The following is a 20578-nucleotide window of genomic DNA, read 5'->3' as shown; positions in this document are numbered from 1 at the left end:
TGAACGTTTTTCAAAATAGCTACCAAAAAAAAGTACTATTATTCTTGACCATAGAAAAACATAGGAAATTTCTAGGTTGATAAATTTTTAAGGAATTATGATCAGTCACTGGGACTTCTTAACAGAACAGTTGTGCTACTTTGATAGCTTTGCTGTAGACATTTTCAGAATACCAAAATGTATTCAAAAAATACTGACTTGTTGCTGAGTTAATAATTTTTGTGGATAAAGAGTGACACAAGACTAGTGGATGTCAAGGTCATTCCTAGTGTCTCCTTTGGTAGTGATCACAGGTTAGTTGGAGTTATAAGATTCCCTAAATTGTACAAACCTGCTCAGTAGGACTGAGCAGGTTTGTGGAAGGACAAGCAATAGGAGATGGAAAGAAACCCCATGGTTGTATGATAGGACGAGAGAGGCTGTGAAAATCAAGAATAATGCATTCAGGACCTCCTTTCAGAACAGGAATAAAGAGAGATATGAAACCGTGAAGAGAGAGGCTAAGAAGATAGTTAATGAGGAGAGAAAACTGGTTGGAAGAATGGAGTGAAACTCCTACGACAAGATATCGACGGTAATAAAAAGATGCTATATGGTATGGTGAACAGAGCAAATACTTGATGGACGAGAATGAGAACCTAATAACCAAGGATGAAGAGATAAGAGAAACATGGAAGAAGTATTTTGGAAATCTGTTGAATGTGCAGGACAGCCAGCAAAAGGGACAAAGGCAGGTTGATCATAGAAGAGGGGATGGAAGAGAAGATAAGGAGAGAGAGAGAGAGAGAGAGAGAGAGAGAGAGAGAGAGAGAGAGAGAGAGAGAGAGAGAGAGAGAGTGCTAGCGAGCAGACAGACTTGACATGAAATGATGTAGTGCAGGCATGGAAATACATCAAGATAGCTAAGGCTGCTGGTATGGATGAGATAAATGAAGAGATGCTGAAGGCTACAGACGAGGCAGGGATAGCATGGACATACAGACTGTTTCATAAGATTTGGGATGACAGACAGGTGCCGAAAGACTGGAAAGAAGGTTTGATCATCCCGTTGTTCAAGAAGGGGAACAGGAAAAAGTGTTCCAATTATAGAGGCATCATATGTGAGTAAGCTGTATGAGAGAGCGTTAGAGTGGAAGATAAGAGGAATGATTGAAAATAGGATGGTCGAGGAACAGTATGGCTTTAGGCCAGGCAGGTCAACAGTGGTCAACAGTGATTATCAATTCAGATTTTAGAGTTTACTGATTATCAAAGTTTGGTTTCAAAATTGCTAGTGAATGACACAGGTAATTTTGCACTCCTCTGTTTTGTACTCTTTACAGTTATGGACATTTGGTACCATTGATATTCACAGTATTAAAGTGATTCTAAAATCGGTTTTGCAGATATCAGCAGGAAATAGATTTTATATATATTTCCTTCCTAAAATCTGCTAAAATAATTTGAGGGAAGTTTGAGTGACTATTTTGTTTATATTAAAGATAGCTTCATAGGAACCCTCACACAAATTTATGTAATTTTTTGCATTTGCTACGAGCATTATGGTATAGCTAGATCTCAGTCTGTCGCACATCACTTTCTCTTTATCAATTCAGATTTTAGAGTTTACTGATTATCAAAGTTTGGTTTCAAAATTGCTAGTGAATGACACAGGTAATTTTGCACTCCTCTGTTTTGTACTCTTTAATTTTACAGTTATGGACATTTGGTACCATTGATATTCACAGTATTAAAGTGATTCTAAAATCGGTTTTGCAGATATCAGCAGGAAATAGATTTTATATATATTTCCTTCCTAAAATCTGCTAAAATAATTTGAGGGAAGTTTGAGTGACTATTTTGTTTATATTAAAGATAGCTTCATAGGAACCCTCAAACAAATTTATGTAATTTTTCGCATTTGCTACGAGCATTATGGTATAGCTAGATCTCAGTCTGTCGCACATCACTTTCTCTTTAGCAGAGAGGCCCTGAACTGATCCCTGACAGACTTCATTAAGTATACTGGTCCACCTTGGAGAATGTCCATCCATTTATCATCACCCTCTGTCTCCTATCTTTTAGCCAACCAACGAAGAATCCTACCAGTATTCTCAGTTGCAGCTTAGAGACTAAACAGCATACAATAGATTAAATAACAAATCCCTTTAGCAGCTCTAAGCTGCTAAACAGCATACAGTAGATTAAATAGCAGAAGGCTCATGTGGCACTTGTCAAGATGGGAGTGACCAGTTATGACAGTGTTTCGTGTAAAAAAGAGGAGAGAGGAGGAGGAGAAAAAGGGAACAAAAGAAAGAAAAGGAAGGGGCTAACCAGACCCTGGTGATGCAAAATGTGTATAAGGCACATGCCAATGCTAGTTGCATTGCAAGGTTGCAGACTCCATAACTGGATGGATGCAGGTCCCTCTATAGTTCATAATGGGCACTTCGTATTTCTACAGACCTGCTGTAGAAATATGAAGTGCTTTGAGCCACAAGCATTGGCAAAGTCCCATGAGAAGAAGATAACCTCAACATTGTGGTGGGGGTCAGCACGCTCACTCTGGTAATGTTCAGCAAGGGCTAAACATTACTGGAGTGAACATTATTCAAAATTAGCTGTGTGTATGGTCCTCCAACCTTCTTGCAGATGCAGCATACCCCACAATTTTAACATTTTATGCCATAAACAGAGCCATGCCTGCAATAGCAAAGGAATGGTCAACATTCAAATTGTAAACAATGGACTGAAGTTTCCTAATAGAGAGGTGCACACATCAGTTGTGATAAGTATGTAGAACCCTAGCAAGGTGCCTCCGTAGCCAGGTAGGCAGGAGCAGCAGTGCGAAACACACGCTTCTTGATTAGACCCGGGGTTCAAGCCCGTGACCACCAAATACGGAGGATGCGGAAAGGTCAGGGAATGACCACCGCATATCCCCGGAGCAATATGGCCTTAGTTGCTAATACTCCTAAAAACCAAATAACAAACAGAACCCTAGCAAGGCACGCAGAGCTACCCAGATGGTAAGAATTTATGTAGTGGACATAAACTTGCTATCATGGTTCTGATTGCTACCATTGGATTCAAAAATATTTCTCTAGTTCTTCCATGGCAATATCAGTCATTATGGAGTTAATGGAGACACCATGGCATGTACTGCCTTGAATCTGTTAATACAGAAAATCATGAACACAATCACACTACTGATCAAACATAAATTTAAGGCACTACAAATATCAAGAGTGATGTCCTGTCTCTCAGTGGGGAATACATACCTGTCCAAAAGCCTTCTGGCACAGGCAACTTCTATTATAGTGTACATGGTCTATACACACTCCTGGGCACCTACACAGCACAGTACAGATGCTTGAACAGAGCACAAGCATCTACACAGCACAGTACAGACGCTTGTGCTCTGTTCAGCATATGTGTATTACAGTTCTATTAGAGGTAGTGGTCTTGATTTCTAGAGTGAGGACTGATCTAAATGCAGTTATCCTTCCCTTGACCTTACAGTTAATTTGGATCAGCCTTCATGTAACAATGAGTTCATCATGTGCATATTTTGCTATTTGCATATATTTGAGCACCTTGCTAGGATTGTGCATATTTATCACATTCCCTGTGTTTAACTCCTGTTTGGTGTTTCTAGGATGAAATCACTTGTACCTTTAGTCTGCTAGGATAGCTCTGTTTACTGCATTAAAGGTCCAGAATGTAGGGTATGCTACATCAGCAAGAAAGGTTGGATGGCCATCATATTACTTAGCATGCGGGGTCTATCTGCACAGCTACTATTGACCACTCTGCCCCTGCCAAATATTATTGGAATAAACAGCACAATCCTGACACCTGCCACAGAGTTAGTTATTGACTGCTTATGACTTCCACCAGCACTTGCAGCTCAAAACGCTTCATATTTCTAGTGGGTTGCATTGTGAATCATAATAGAGGGATCTGCATCCATTCAGTTAGAGTTTTCAATCTTGCAATGCGGCAAGCATTGGCTTGTGCCTTGTACACGTTGTTTTGCTTCGCCAGAGCCTGATTAGTCTCTTCATTTTTCTCCTTCTGTACCCTTTCTCTTCTCTGTCCTATCCCAACACTATTGCAACTGGTCACGTCAGTCTTATGAAGCTGTGTGTCACATGAGTCTTCTGCTATTTAAGCTATTGTGTACTGTTCACTCTCCTAAGTTGATGAAGGGGCACTGACTCAAAAGTTACCAGACTTTTTTTAAGTCAGAGTGAGGCAATTTTTAACAGTTTTATCTTTACTAGATTTGTATTTTACAGTTTTATTCTATTTTAGTGCTCTCCTTATGTCTGTACAGTAATTTCTTATTACAATTTTGGTTTTAATCCTTGTTTGTCAGTTGTTAGAAATCTTTTATGTTTCTCAATGCCAAGGCCCTTTTTTCCTAATAAAAAATGGCCATTGTTGTCCACTTCTTTCCCATCTCCTTTGTGGATTGGAGAGACATCACTGTTTTTCCCACCCACAAGATTGTTGCAGAATTTAATGTTGGCATTAATATTCATAACTGGCTGTACTTACATGAAGCCTAATTTTTTAGTATATATCCTTCCCTCAACTTCAGTAATTTCTAATAGACTCTTGAGATCATTATATTGCTTTTCTCACTTTACATTTTTATTGTTGTTGTAATTTTAGTTTAATTTTCAAGTGGAACATTTTTAAAGGTAATTCATCAATGCTTATTTTGATATTTTTGTTATTTAAATCTTTACTTAATTAGGGTTTCAACTAGTAAAGTAGGATTTCTAGTTTTCTAGTTGAAAAATTCTGGTATAGAATTAGACACTTGATGATTATTATTATGTGCCCCATTGCATACGCTTATTGCAAATCTGTTGAACCATGTGACTATTGCAGCTGCTAGGCTTGTCTAGTGAAAATTAATGCAGTTATGTTGTGGATAGCATGGTGTATGTGTTGAATTCTTATTTACCTTACTTAATATTAATAACTGGACAGTACTTATACGTTAATTTAAACCCTTTGATTTAAAATGAATACTATGCAAAAGAGTAAAACATATCATAACTAGAATACGTTTTTTGTAATGATAAAAGAAAAATGTTTAATTTGCAATACTTCTGTGGCTATACCCAAAAAAGGAAATTCAGAAAGGCACTTTAATGCACTCCATGGTAATATCGATTGGATTTTCTGCTTAATAGTGACATCAGAAAAAATAAAATAACCTAAATCCAGATTATTTGCACAACAAAATTTTTTCATGACACCTAATTTACAATCTAAAGCAGTAACTGTAGCATCATTTAAAGTGAGTTATCTTGCAAAAAAATGCAAACCATTTTCTGATGGTCAATTCATCAAAGATGCATTTTTAGAAATAACATTCCTCTTTTTGAAAATTAAGAACAAAAATGAAATTAAAAGTTCTCTTCAAGCTCTGCAATTATCTCGAAATACTGTGATGCGATGCATCGAAAAAATTAGTAAAAATGAGCGAACAATTGTGTGCTCATATTGCTAATTGTTTGTTCTTTTCATTACAACTGGATGAATCTACAGATGTCAATGATACAGCTCAATTGCTCATTTTTATTCATATGGTTTTTGATGATTCTGCCACTAGAGAAGAACTGCTGGGTATGGCTTCATTAAAAGAAAGAACTGGCCTTGATATATTTAATGATTCAAAAATTTTATTTAAAAAAATTAAATTACCACTATTTAAGCTCGTATCAATAACAACAGATGGAGCTAAAGCAATGATGGGGCATCTTAACGGATGATGAATTCCCAGATTTTTTCAGTTACCACTGTATCATCCACTAACAAGTGTTATGGACATAGTTTTCAAAATCGTGAATTCCATCAGAGGACAATCTCTTCAAAGGAGACCTTTCAAAATGCAACTTGATGAAAATGAACCAGATCTGTTACACACAGATGTGAGGCGGCTGAGTCGGAGTAAGTTTCTGCAGAGATTTCAAAATTTGCCAAATGAAATTAAAAAAATTTGTTGATCAAAGGGGAGATGATTATTGGCAGCTACAAGATACGGAGTGGTTGTGTGATCAGGCTTTTTTTGGCAGATTTTAACAGTAAATTAAGTGATCTGAACTTGGAATTACAAGAAAAATATAAAAATGTGGGTGACATGATTAGTAGTATTTCTGCATATAAATATCAGTTTTTGGCTATGGCTAAGATCTCAAAGAAAAAAAAAAATTCAATGGTTTTGCAAATATGTAAGATCATTTGCAAAAATATTCTGTTTTTGAATTTAATAGTGAGAAATAAGTTTTTGAAATTGAGAAAGTTGTGGATTGTTTTGAAACCAGATTCAGTGATTTTAAAACAATTGAAGACATTGTTCTGTATATTTCTTATCCATTTAATGTCAACTTAGGTATGAAACAAATTGCAGATAGTTCTCGACTTTAAGAGTTAATTCGTTCCTAGCACGCACTCATAAAGCGGGAATTATATCCCATAGACATAATGTTAAAAATAGGGGTTATGTTCTCAACAATGAAATTAGTTAGCTAATTAGTTTGTTTAAACAATGCTTGATTTATCCAGAGAAATTAAAACATAGCCTGTAAAATCAAGCAAATTATAATAATAAAGAAATTATTTATGACTTACAAATTTTAAAGTATGGTTATTCTCAGTGCTTTTTTTTTTTGTAATAAAATAGGTGCCGGTACTCATTCTTTGCTATCAGGAAAATTTGAAAATTAGAAGGATATGAAAAGTACTCTAAAATTTTTTTTTTTCCTGATATTGTTACTTTAGTAGTAATGTTTTTAGAATAAGAACAACAAATTAAGTATATTAACACAGTTTATTAAGCATAAATTTATTATTCAAGTACATAAAAAAATAAGTAAATAAATCAGTCAACTACTGAGTGCTGGGAATTCAGGATGAAGGGTCCATAGTCATGAATGGTCGTTAGTGTAGTATCTCAAATAGAGCTTTATGGTAACTGAAAAAGTTTCTAGTACCCCGGCTTGGCCTAAAACTGAGGAACTAAAGAAAACGTTTTCTATTTGAGTCTTTCCAGTTGTGAATGACAAGGGTGGGAGAAGCAACTCCGACTCCTGTAGAAACGATTAAAGTCTTGTGGGAGGAGCAACTGGCAGTGAGGGCCGTGCAAGACTCCTTGCCACCATCGCCTCAATACTGTCTCTCTGGTACCTCCTTGCTGGGACAACTCCGGCTTTTAAAACTGTTAAAAAAAATACTTCTCGTCACAAAATTTATAAATGACCTTTATAGAATTATTAACTAACTACAGGCATACCTCGGTTAACGTTACCTCTGATAACGAAGCCTCGATATAACGAAGTCCGCAATTTCAAGCCCCATTTAACATAAAGAAAAGCAATTTCTTTGGAAACTAAACTAAATATCGTACGACGTGTTGAAAGCGGCGAAAGAAAATCCGATGTGGCACATTCTTTAGGATTAGCGCAATCAACTTTAACAACCATACTAAGTCAATCAGAAAAAATAAAACAGTCTGCTCAGAATTGTACAGATGTTACAGCGGCAAAATTAACTCGCTTAAAGAATCGAATTTTAGAAAAAATGGAGAAAATGTTAAGTTTGTGGATAGATGATATGTCACAACGTCATATGCCTTTAAGTCAAATGGTGATTCAAGAAAAATCATTATTTTTGTTTAATCACCTGAAATCTAAACAAACTGAAGAAATTACGGAAACCTTTAGGGCTTCTCGTGGTTGGTTCGAGAAATTTAAAAAAACGGGCCAGGATTCATAGTGTAAAATTAACAGGAGAAGCTGCAAATAAGTTTCCAAAAAAACTAAAGGAAATAATTGAACGTGAAAAATTTCCACCAAATTTGGTGTTCAATGTTGACGAAAGCGGTTTGTTCTGGAAACGGCTACCAACAAAAAGCTTCATTTCTATTGAAGAAAAATCAGCTGCTGGGTTCAAAACAGCCAAAGACCGTTTAACGTTACTCTTTGGATCAAATGCCTCTGGCGATTATAAATTAAAATTGTTATTAGTTTACCATTCAGAAAATCCGAGGGCGTTAAAAGGTAACATAAAAATGAATTTACCTGTAATATGGAAAGCAAATAGAAAAGCGTGGGTTACCAAGGAGTTATTTACTGATTGGTTTGTTAACCACTTTTGTCCTGGAGTAAAACGGTATTGTCAAAAAAAACAACTTTGAAGAAAAAGCTCTTTTGTTGTTAGACAATGCTCCGGGACATCCTACTGATCTTAACACGTTGGACACATGCATTCCTGTCAAAGTTGTGTTTCTTCCAGCAAACACAACTTTCCTGATTCAACCATTGGATCAGGGAGTAATAGCATCATTTAAAGCTTATTATCTGCGTCGAATTTTAAGCAATTTACCTGAACTAGAGGATAAAGAGGAAATGACAGTTAAAACTTTTTGGAAAAACTACACCATTAAAAACGCAATTGAAAACATTGATAGTTCTTGGAAAGAAGTCACTAAGAAATGCTTAAATGGAGTTTGGCGCAAAATATGGCCAGAAGTTGTACTAGAAGAAGAAAATAACATCCAAGAAATTAGAAATGAAGTTATCCAGATGGCTCAATCAATAGGTTTCGAAAATGTCGATGAAGAGGATGTTAGAAATTTATTGAATGCAGAAGATGATGGTTTTTCAGTGGAAGATTTAGAAAACCTTGTTAGCAACGAAGACAAAGATAATGAAGGCGAAGTTAAAGAAGTTCCTGCCAAAAAAGTGTTAACAACCAAAGATTTAAAAAGGTGCTTAAATGACATTGAAAACGTTTTAAATTTTTTTAGTGAAAATGATCCTGATTTAGGAAGAAGTGTTATAGTTAAGCGATCAGTGTTAAATGCAATAACTCCGTATAGGCAATTGTTAAATGAAAGAGAAAAAAAAGCATAAACAATCAACTTTAACCTCATATTTTAAAATGTGATTTCACTTTGTATGTAAGTTGACTGTTTATTTAATAAAACTTTTCTTTGTTCGAAAAAAAGCTTTTCATTTTCTTTACGTAGGAACGTATCCCTATTCTGGCCATAGTATTTTTACCTCTGAAAACGAAGTTTCGCTTAACGAAGTAATTTCGTGGAACGCATCCTATTCGTTAATCGAGGTATGCCTGTATTTAGCAACCTTTTTTGTCACCCAAAGGAGAGTTGCTTTGGTACAAAGACGTGCTATCGAAGTGCAATAAAAAATTGTTTTTTTAATTTTAACACAAAAAGTAAATGATAGATTTCAGTCAATAGTTTTCCATTAAGCATCGAATAATGCATAGCCAATTCCATTTTTAGCTCCGTTAGCAATGGAAATAGAGGGGGGACACGAAAATTGCTCACATTTTCCTGTTTGGGGATGCCATTTTTAATTAAAAAATATTTTAAAATTATATTTTAAATCTACTCATTGAGCTCTTTCCAACGGTGTATAATAAGCTGTAGGTTGTCGACATTTTATGTCCCCCACATTTTATACCCCCCATTTCTTAGACAAATTTTTGTCAACAATGATCAATGTGGCATATGTTGGCCCACATGATATACAAACCCATGCAAAATTTCAAGTCAATAGGCTGAGTTGTTTCAGAGATAAAATGCTGTGACTGACGGATGGACAGACACAACCGAGTGACATTATAAGGGTATTTCGTTAGACTAGGACCCTAAAAATAAGAAAAAATAAATAACAAGTAAAACTAATTTCATAATAAAGTTTCTGGAGAATATTCCAAATTTTTATTAAGTTTTCATCCCTAACCCTTGCTGACTTCTTTTCTTCCTCTTTGTGTTTCCAAAGCAGCCACGAATCGACATATTTTCCTGGATCAGCGGTGGGCCTGCAATTTTAAGAAACAGTGAAGAAACTGTTTTTGTTGTCGACGAAGCTCTGGTTGGGCTGGCAATCAGATTCATTTGTAAAAATCCTCGTTCACATTCACTCGATGATATTGGTATCATACTCAGAACGTCCATAAAATGCTTCAATTCTTCCGAAACCATCTTTTCAATTAGGTATTCCTGAATTCATGGATGAATTGTATTTCTTTCATTTAACTGTAATTTTCTAATTGAATTTTCTAACTTTATTTTCACCAAATATCAACAATTCATATTTAGAAGGATTTGATACCTTCATTGTCCTTGTTTTCCTTCTCTTGTCATCGGTATTGTCACTAGTTCTTAAATTTGATATTTTTCGTTCTTTTTTTTTTTTTTTTTTTTTTTTTTTTGAAACTGTCCAAAATGTCTGTCATTCGGATATTCAGGTACTGTTGTGACCATGTAAACAGAGATAGGGAAAATTTACGGAAAAGTGTGGATAATGCACTTCTGCGAAACAACAGATGATTATTTGTTGGGGTAAAAGAAAATCACTTTTCTAATTCTTGGAGGGGCCACTTACGGTTGATTCACAAAGGTGTCCAACCTATGGCCCCCGAGGAATGTGAACTAAAACAGCATTTTAAATTTTGTTAATTATCAAAAAAATTCTCATTAAATGTTTTGTTCAGTAAATGTAATTGTGTATTGTACTTAATAAAAGTTTAGGATCTTTTCAATTTTACTTTTATATGCAACAAGATATGGAAAATGTAACACACTAAAGGAATCTAACTTTGAATTTTTTTGAATATCGCCCCTGTATGAGTAAAGGTTGGACACCACTGCAGTAGAAGGTGGACCAGAGCCCATTGGGAATACACCTTGATCTGCTCACTCTTGACTAGCGTGACTCCTCCATATGTGGGACAGGTGGTTGGATACGTTTTACCAGGTACCACTAAGTTGTAGAATGCTGTAGCTCTCTTAATTCGCACAGCAGCACTAAATGCCTAAATTTCCCGAAGGCCAGAAATATGAACAGTGTGTTCTGAGTTAATTCTCTCCTGATCCGTTCACTGTATGAAAATTTTCTTCGCTCATCGGAAACTATTTTAAATGTAACTTCTCAGGGCAATTCAAAATAATTGGCTATAAAAGGAGTTTGTTAAACGGAAGTCCGACTGAGTAATTTAGAATTATAAAAATGGTTATACAGTTTTATATAGAAACTATATCTTAACAATAGGCAGTGAAAAATGCAAAATTTAGTTCATTTTAAACTTATTTGATTAGTAGGTAAGCATGTGAAAAAAATTTTACGGAAGATTACAAATTTCGAAGTGCACTGCATCCAAATGTCAACTGTTGATAAAGATGCCGGTACGCCATACTATTGCGTACCGTCCCAAAAAAAGCACTTCAACTAAATTCACACTCGTTATTGGCCCGGCACTCGTTGGTGTGTTGCACATGTTGTTGTCTTCAGAAATGCTTCAAGAGGTGTTTCAAAGATAATCTTTTTTTTATAAATTTCAATAGCATGCATAAGCATTTTTTAATGGAACGCACAAATGGCAACTAACACAATTTGTGTGGAGTAACAAGTTTACGAAGCTTTAAAAAAAAAAAAAATGAAGAGACGATTCTGAAAATTTGTTTTTTATGCGATTGAAGATTTCAGTTAAGGGGAAACACGTTTCGCCATAAAACGCAAAAAACCACACAATTCCAGCTATCAGTATTTTCTCAAATGCAATAACATTACCTGTTTATAATTGCTTGCAGTAACAAAAAAGCCCTATAAACCGGAAAGTGCAAATTATTTTTATTTTTTTATGGTTGTGACCTCCAGAAATGTGCTTTAGAAAAATGTCACAAAAGCGTTCAAAAGTGGTTCTTATAACAGAGCATATGGTAACGATGAAAGTGTAGTGCATTTCAGTGATTTGATTTGGTAATTTTACAATTTATACTATAAAAACGACCTTTTAGAGAGTTATTTAGCGAAAATTTAAACTTTTGAGGTCGTGGAACGAATTACCAAAAAACAATGTGTTATTGGGTTCACATTACGATATTTTCTCGATATGATGGTGTCACTAGAATGGATTAATATCGCAAAGCTGGGATACTGTATTGTATAGCTACGTGCGTGGTTTGAAATGCGGTATTTATGAATGTTTAACATTCATTTTTTGCAATTAATGTTCATATTTTTGATTTTGTTGATACTTGACACTTCGGAAAAAAAAAAAAAAAACTAAAACCCGAGAACTCGTAAAGTGAGAACTGCCTGTACAGAAAAAAATCGCTGAGATTTTTCAGATGGAGAAAATATTACTTGAAAATGAAATTATTACATTACGAAACATCTTCCTAAAAGCCAGAAAGACTTTTGGAAATATGTTTGCCAAGAAAGGTATCCAGATGTAAAAAAAATGCAGTGAACTTTTAAATTCCTGTTTTGGTTCCACATTCTATGTGAATCGGTCTTTTCGTATTTGAAACAAACTGAGACAAAGAACTGCTCTACTCTTATGGACTTGCATACAGAAGATTCTTTATGGTTGGCCTTATCACAGTATATCCCCAATCTTGAAGTGTTTGTGCCCTTTCCTTCTTCTGGTAAGGGGTCAGAAGTGTGGGAACCCATCTAGCAGACACTTTACTCATAAGCTTGGCAGATGACATGAAGACAAACTTCACATAAATTAAAAATTGAAATACGTATGAATTTAAAATAAATTCTAAATTGTATTTAATTTAAAAATTTATGAACATTTTTTAATATGTGTTAACTTTTTTAACCATGTGCAGTGAAATTCTTGAGATGGTAGATTGCGGCGCATTTAAAATAAAAAAAAATAGATGGCATCACAAATTAAGTTGGCCACCCCTGATTTATAATATAAGCAAAGCATTCAATATTAATGCATTGGTATCTTATACTAAAATAGTGTAGAGCAACTATTTTTGTTGATGGGCCATACCGAGATCTTTGTAGTGACTGGCAAGCTGCATACAAGGCAAACACACTTCTAGAAATCTAAGAGTTTATATTTAAATGTTTGACTCCAGTTTAGCGTTATTTACTATGAGGATCAAGTACAGTGGTTTTCAACTGGGGTGCCACAGCACCTTAGGGTGCTGCAACGACATTCCAGGGGTGCTACGTAATTTGGGTTTAAGTTACTTAAACTTATTTTTTAATTTATATGTTTATTTCATTATAAAAAGGTGTACAGTATCTTTTTAATTTTGTGGTGATCTATAATTGATGTTTACTTAGTACTTCTATATAAAGAATAAAATTATATACTGTATATACAGGGTGTCTCAAAAATATTGGTACAAACGTTTAGGAGAGGTAGGTAACATCTAAAGGAACGTGAATCGCATAGGAACCCATAACCGGAAACGTCACGGGAAAGTAGTAGCAGGGGCACAAGAAGCAGAAATGACACAAGACAGTAATTAGTGGCAAACATTTATTTGACATAATATTAACAGTGGAGTACGAGATGGATGCATTTCATGATGTTACAACAGATGCTCGAAGGTTCCTCCATGAGATGCGATGCATGCGTGACACCGATGCAGCATGGATTGCCGGACACGGTCAAACACACCTGGAGTTTCTCTGACAGTAGCAGCAGCGCAGACGAGTCTCGCCACAAGATCCATTTCCGTCTCCACAGGCGATTCGTACATGATAGATTTGAGGGCCTCCCACAGAAAGAAATCAAGGCTCGATAAATCAGGTGAGTGTGGGGGCCGGGCAACGGGTCCACCATGGCAATCCATCGACGCCCAAAACGCCTGTTCAATTGGTCACGAACGGACGTTCCATAATGGGCAGGTGCCCCGTCATGTTGAAACCAAATGTTGCGTCTCACATTTGCTGGAACATTGTCAAGTAACCCTGGTAGAACTTGTTCAAGAAAGATCCGATATTTAGCGGAGTTCATGCGGGATGGTAACGGGATGGGCCGACTAAGCAGTCACCTACCATACCTGCCCACACATTTATTGCGAAGCGATGTTGTGCTGCATGGGGGCGCACACCGTGTGGGTTGTCGTGAGCCCACACATGAGCATTGTGATGATTGAATAAGCCTTCCCGAGTGAAATAAGCTTCATCTGTTAACAAAACATAGGCTGGAAAATTCAAGTCTTGAACACTTGGAGAAACCACTGTGCAAAAGCCACACATGCAGGATGATCTTGGGGGAGCAGTAACTGAACCCTTTGGAGATGAAAGGGGGTGTAAGGAATTGTCGTGCCAGAAATGCTGTACACTGCAACGAGACACGCCTGAGGCAACGGCACGTGTGCTGGTAGTAGGATTATTCTGAATGGCATTCAACATACACTTTTTTTTCATGACGGGAGTTTGCGTCGAACGTGGTCTGCCCGCACTACTCCTGTTACCTCTAAATGACCCATAATTGCACAAATTTTGATGCACACGTGCAAACAAACGGTGGTCCGGTACATGTCTGTCTGGGAAGCGTTTTCCATAAATACGTTGAGCGGCTCGTCTATTGCCCTCTGTTAATCCATACACTGGGTGCATGTCTGCCAGCTCACAGTTCGTATATCGATGCATGCTCTTCATGCAGCGACTACTGCTTGAATGAGTAAACCAGAAATTTTCTCTTGTGCGAACTGATGAACAGTGCCGTCTACCGACTTTCGGTGACGTTTCCGGTTATGGGTTCCTATGCGATTCACATTCCTTTAGATGTTACCTACCTCCCTTAAACGTTTGTACCAATATTTTTGAGACACCCTGTGTATATAATTTGTATTATGAAATGTAACTTTTATAATTATAGTATTGTAATAAATATCATGTAACACACACACACACACACACACATACACATATATATATTGAGAAAATTGAGTAGAGGTGCTGCAAAATAAAATAAATCACTTAGGGGTGCTGTTATTAAAAAAAGGTTGAAAACCACTGATCTAATACTTTTTTTTTTTTTTTTTTCACGAGTTTTGAAATTATATTGTGTAAAAATTTTATTTTAAAACTATATTTTATTCATTGACACTTCTTTCATTTAATAGTACCTTAATGTTAGTTTTTTTTTTTATTTTTTAAATGTACTTTTCCCATTCTAAAGGGCCTTACAAAGCATCAGATTGCTGATTGCTCATTGCTACTAGAAGCTAAGGTTTTGGTTACTTCTTCAGTTTACAATTTTCAGTTTGTTTTGCACCACTCAAATTGGCACCTATGCCAGTACTTCTGTATTAGAACTTAATTCAATTAATTGTAAAAGAAACGTAATTATTTGCCTACTTTTAATATATACATGCTTTTTCAGCTGCTGCAGCTATGAGGAAATGTGAAGAATCTGTTGACTCTGACAGGGTAGGTAGAAACAGTAAGCTTCATTTTATTTTATAATTTTAATTGCTTTTTTGATGTTTTCTGTAAATAATAGAATTTACATTACACACCCAAACAGGTCTTGGGCATTAAACTAATTTATTTCAAAGCAAGTTTTTCATTTTGTGCAGTTTAAATGTTAGAAATTCTTAGAGATAAAAATTTTTTTCTCTAAATAAAACCCTTTTGTTTTAAGGAATCAAAGTTGAGCACTGTTAAATGCTAGATAAAAGAATAAGAGCTGCCAAAACTTGTGTATATATATTATCAACTCACAGTATTATGTTTAAGTTTGCTATTTTTCATGTTCACTTAAATAAAAAAAAAGTGTGTGTATGTATACAGTGGTACCTTGGATTACGAGTAACTTGGTATGCGAGTGTTTTGCAAGACGAGCAAAAATTTTTAATAAATTTTAACTTGATAAACGAGCGAGGTCTTGCAATACGAGTACAGTCAGTCCTCGTATAACACGTGTTTACACTACACGAATTCGATCATACACGATTTATAAATAGGGGAACGATATCTTATATAACACGAACCGAATTCGCTTATGCACGAAGCGCCTTTGTGTTTACAAGAAATGGCAGTCGAACGCAGAATCACCCCAACCGAACGCAACCCGATAGGAATGAAGAGAAGATTTTGAAAATGTATTTATGGTTTTTTATATCAGTGAAGGGGAAACACATTTCACCATAATAACGTAAAAACCAACACAATTCCAGCTATCGGTATAATCGCAAATGCAATTAGATCGAGTTTACTACCAGTTTATAACAGATTCCACTCGCAAGAAACTAGAAATTGTTTTTATTGTTTTATGGTAGTAACCCCTAGAAATGTGCTTTAGTAAAATGTGAGGTGTTAATAGAGTTGTCTCTGCCTTTACGGTGTTGTTTATTCAGTTGCTACACGCGCAGCTTTGTTTATGTGTATCAAGCGTGCCTCCTCGTTTTGTAATTGTGCTTTATTCCCTAAAAATGAGTAAAATAATTAAAAGGTGCGAAAAGGAAGCATCCTGGCGAAGACACTGCAGATTCAGAGAAAAAAAAAAAAACAATATCGATAAACAGAGGCGGACTGGGTCAAAAATTCTTACCCGGGAAAATTTATAGTGGCCTCATACTACGGTTTATGGCCAAAATCACACCGGGCTACACGCGTGCAGCTTTGTTTATGTGTATCAAGCGTGCCTCGTCGTTTTGTAATAGTGCGAGCGATGAATCTGATTTCCGTGAAATCCTGAAAAGGAGGCAAAAGCAAGTGTCATTGGAAAGATTCCTTGTTAAAGTCGCACAAAAAGAAAAAATCAACAGATAGCAGTGATTCCGTTAGAGACAGTGAAAGTCGTCCTACCCAATAATTAATAAATTCGATTGCTTTATGTATATTAAATTTAAATATTAAAAATATAAAAAGGTATGTATTTTGTATTAATCATTTTACAGTATATGAATATTTTTGAGTTTTGGAACAAATCATCTGGGTTTCCATTATTTCTTATGGGGAAATTCGCTTTGATATACGAGTGCTTTGGATTACGAGCACGTTTCCGGAACGAATTATGCTCGCAAACCAAGGTACCACTGTATATATATATATATGTATATGTATGTATAATGAATGTCAAATTCCCCCCTCCTCTTGGGTTATGAATTTCTTGTGATGGCAACAGTGCACTTGTTCCTTTTGTCCCTGTATAAAATTCTCGATTCTGAAATTTATTCAGTTTGAACAAAATCTATTTTTTCCCCTGTGTGTACTCTGCTTTAAGTTGTGTTTTGCTAAATGAATGCCTCATTTTAAGCACTCTGAATCCTGAAGAATAAGCTAAGCTTCTTTAAATCGTAAAGAGTAAGATGTACCTATATTTAATTCCAGTAATTAATAGGTCACGTTGTTTCTGACATTTCAGATATAAAACATGAACTGAAACTGTATTTTTTGTTAGATAACACTTTACTTAAGCTAACCTCTGATTGAGCTGCTTTCTGTTTGTGATGCACATTATTTTCCTGCCACCTACACCTGTATATTATCATCTAACACATTCCCTTCCCTTTATTTTAACCTTTCTGCCAAATCGTGTCACAAACTTTTGTTGTATTTTTTCAGTCTGTCTCTATTTTTTCTCTGATTTACATTGATCTTTTTATTTTTAACTATGTTAACAGGTACACTGATATTTTAACATGAAATAATCTTTTACTTCAGAATGAATTTTATTATTTTTCTGGTATGGTCTTCAGTGTGATTTGCATTGCTGATTTTTTTCCACCATTGGAAAAAGTATAGATTGTAAGAAATTTTTTTACAGTTTTGATTGTATATGAATTGTATTGTGACTTGTTCTTTTGTTAATTTCTTGTAGAGTTTTAACTTTCTTTTCTCTCACTGTGTTGCTATATGTTGAAGTCAAGTACTGTAATAACAAGACTCTCTTTGCTGCTTTTAAAGATATTTGTTCTTATTATCTAATAGTGTTAGAAAAAACTATGAACTTATTAAGCACACTGTTTTAAACTAATTATTGCCTTGTTCCCAAATATACTGAATGATTTACTGTACACACCAGTGTGCTTATTACCATGACTTCAATACTCCTTCTAAAGAGCTAAATAAGCTGCATTTAATATATTTCATATATTGTGAATATAACCAGTAAGGTTCCAAAACAGGCCTCTGGATAATGGCATGCATTTCAGATAAATAATAAATTTCTCCCTTGGTGAAGTCTTTTTATTGAAGTGAAAGTGCAATATTTGAGGGAACTTAATTAAATTTACATATGAAACTGATGTATATCATAGAAAACTTAATTTTCTTATAGCTATTTACTGAACTGAGGCTATTGTACTACCTGTAAAAGAATTATAATTTGGTTTAATGTATTTATTTAATGAATTTATCATAAATTAGGTTTATCTGCTTAGATGCAGTTGTATCCTTACTCGATATAATTTGAAGAAGCATAGCTTGATCTATCGAATTCAATATAGTATGCAAGACCCATTATCTCACCCATATGCTTGTTTTTACCAAGTGTTCTGAATTCTATTTCTATATACGTTGCTTGACAAAATGTTTTTCACCAACAATTTTATTGTAAAGTGTTGCTGAAGGCGAATACTTGATATAATAGGCATCCTTACATGCAAATTCTGAGTATCCAGTAGAAATCGATCTACCACCTTACAGAATTGCACATTATACAAATTATTCATACTTATAAAAATTGGGTTGTGACCACCACTTCATTCCCATTTTTTAGCTCTCTCAGTGGGATAGCCATTTCTACTACTCAGGATGGGGGGGGAGGGGGTCATTGGACTTGAAGCTAGAAAATCACAGTCAGATGTGGCACGTTTGCTTAATATGTCACACAGTGTGGTCTCGGCACTATGAAAGCAGTTTTAAGAGACAGGAACTGTTGCAAGAGGAGCTGGCCAAGGTTGCCTGAGGGTTATACCCAGTGCTTTTTTTTGTAAAAAAAAAAAAATAGGTGCCAGTACTCATTCTTTGCTATCAGGAAAAATTCTGTGCCGGCACGGGTGACATGGCTGGCACGCAATGGGTGTCAGCCATGCCAGCTGTTTCCGTCTGTTAAGGAGATCACATGACACTGGGTGGAGTCAGCACCCGTCAATCACGGCCGTATCGCTAGCAGTACCTGATACTGAATCTCTACCAAATTGAAAATTAAAAGGATATGAAAAGTAAACTAAAAACTTATTTCCTGATATTGTTACTTCAGTAGTAATGTTTTTGGAATAAGAACGACAGATTAATTTTATTAACACAGTTTATTAAGCATAAATTTATTATACAAGTATATAAAAAATAAGTCAAAGGTGAGTCTTATTTAATAAATAAAAAATAAGTAAAAACAATTTCATAATGAAGTTTTATAAAATATTCCAAATTTTTATTAAGTTCTCATTCGACCCAATATGCCGAGTTCTTTTCTTACTGTTTGTGTCTGTTGCTAGATGATGTTTCCAAAGTAGCCACGAATCAACGTACAGTATTTTGCTGGATCGAAGCGTGTCAGCGGTGGGCCTAAAATTTTAAGAAACAGTAGTGAAGAAACTGTTTTTGTCATCATCAAAGCCCTGGTTGGGCTGACGATCAGATTCATTTGTGAAAATCCTCATTCACATTCACTTGATGAAACTGGTATCGTACTCAGAGCATTCATTATTTCTTCAATTCTTCCAATATCGGCTTTTTAGTTAGGTATTCCCGAAACCCCAAGAATTGTATCTCTTTCATTTAACTGAAACCAAATTGATAATTTTCTAATTTCATTCTCACCAAATGTCACTCGAGAATTAGTATCTTCAGGCCAATGTTTCCTGTCAAGTACTCGGGCTGATGCTGCGAAATCAGCACTTTTACTATCAAGCAGCCTGCTTTCTACTGATTGTTTCAAAGTCCTATAGAAAGCCCCTGGATCGATTGGAGAATAATTTCTGTAGTCTGTCCCATGAAGTGAAACTCCTTGAAATCGTAGATTTTCAGCAGCTTTGGCAGCATTTCTGTAATACTGTCCTGGAACTGTTTGTCTTACAAGAAAAAGTTGTACAACAATTTCTATTTTTTTATTTGCCCTGTACAAATCTATATCGTGCTCCTGCAAGTTCAAGCTGAAGTCTGATAATTCTTGAAGAGCATCACACATTAAACCTAAGTCTAATATAAAGTTTGTTGTCGTAATTTTCTTCTGCAATCCTTCATATGTACATCTTTCTTTTTGGTCCTGCATCGAGTCATTCTTTGCTTCTTGAAAATGATTAACTAACGCCTCATAGTTATTCCAAACAGCTGAAACAGAACAAAAGCTCGATGCCACCCATCTTGTGCTTAAAATTCTGCCAATTTTTAATAGTTCAATATCCAGCGATTTGGCACACGCCTTCAGTTCTCTGGCATTTTTTGGCGATGCGTTATACATGACAAAGTTTATCAATAAATGCTTTAAATCTATCAATACCTGCAATGGATTTCACAGTATCACCAACTGATAGTTCTAATCGGTGATTAGCGCAGTGCCACACTATTAAAGAAGAGAATTTTTGTTTCATTAGTTTCGTAACGCCACTTTTACTACCCATCATAACAGCTGCACCATCACATGTGACACAAACTAAGCGAGTTTTTAAATAGTTTTCCGTCATACTGTATGACTGAAGACAATCGAACAGAGAATGAAATATCCCTTTTGCAGTAACACTTTCGAATTCAATCAAGTCCAGAAACAAATTTATGGGAGATCTCATTCCACAGTCAAATATACAAGTTCGAACGTAAATGATCAAAGAGGATTT

The 20578-nt window shown here is 35.5% G+C and overlaps 1 protein-coding gene across 2 annotated transcripts in view; it reads left to right on the top strand.

Moving 5' to 3' along the window:
* Nucleotides 1-20578, top strand: part of LOC150091521 (uncharacterized) — a 174589-nt gene that overhangs the window by 48970 nt on the left and 105041 nt on the right. For both annotated transcript variants that reach the window (XM_090376051.1, XM_090376060.1), the window contains one exon: nt 15181-15227. In XM_090376051.1, the coding sequence (XP_090232177.1) occupies nt 15181-15227 (47 nt within the window). The remainder of the gene's footprint in view (nt 1-15180; nt 15228-20578) is intronic.

Source organism: Mastigoproctus giganteus, chromosome 1 (assembly GCF_048544385.1).
Source record: "Mastigoproctus giganteus isolate SK-2022 chromosome 1, ASM4854438v1, whole genome shotgun sequence".
In the NCBI taxonomy this organism is placed as follows: Eukaryota; Metazoa; Arthropoda; class Arachnida; order Uropygi; family Thelyphonidae; genus Mastigoproctus; species Mastigoproctus giganteus.
This window is presented reverse-complemented; position numbering and strand designations above follow the sequence as displayed.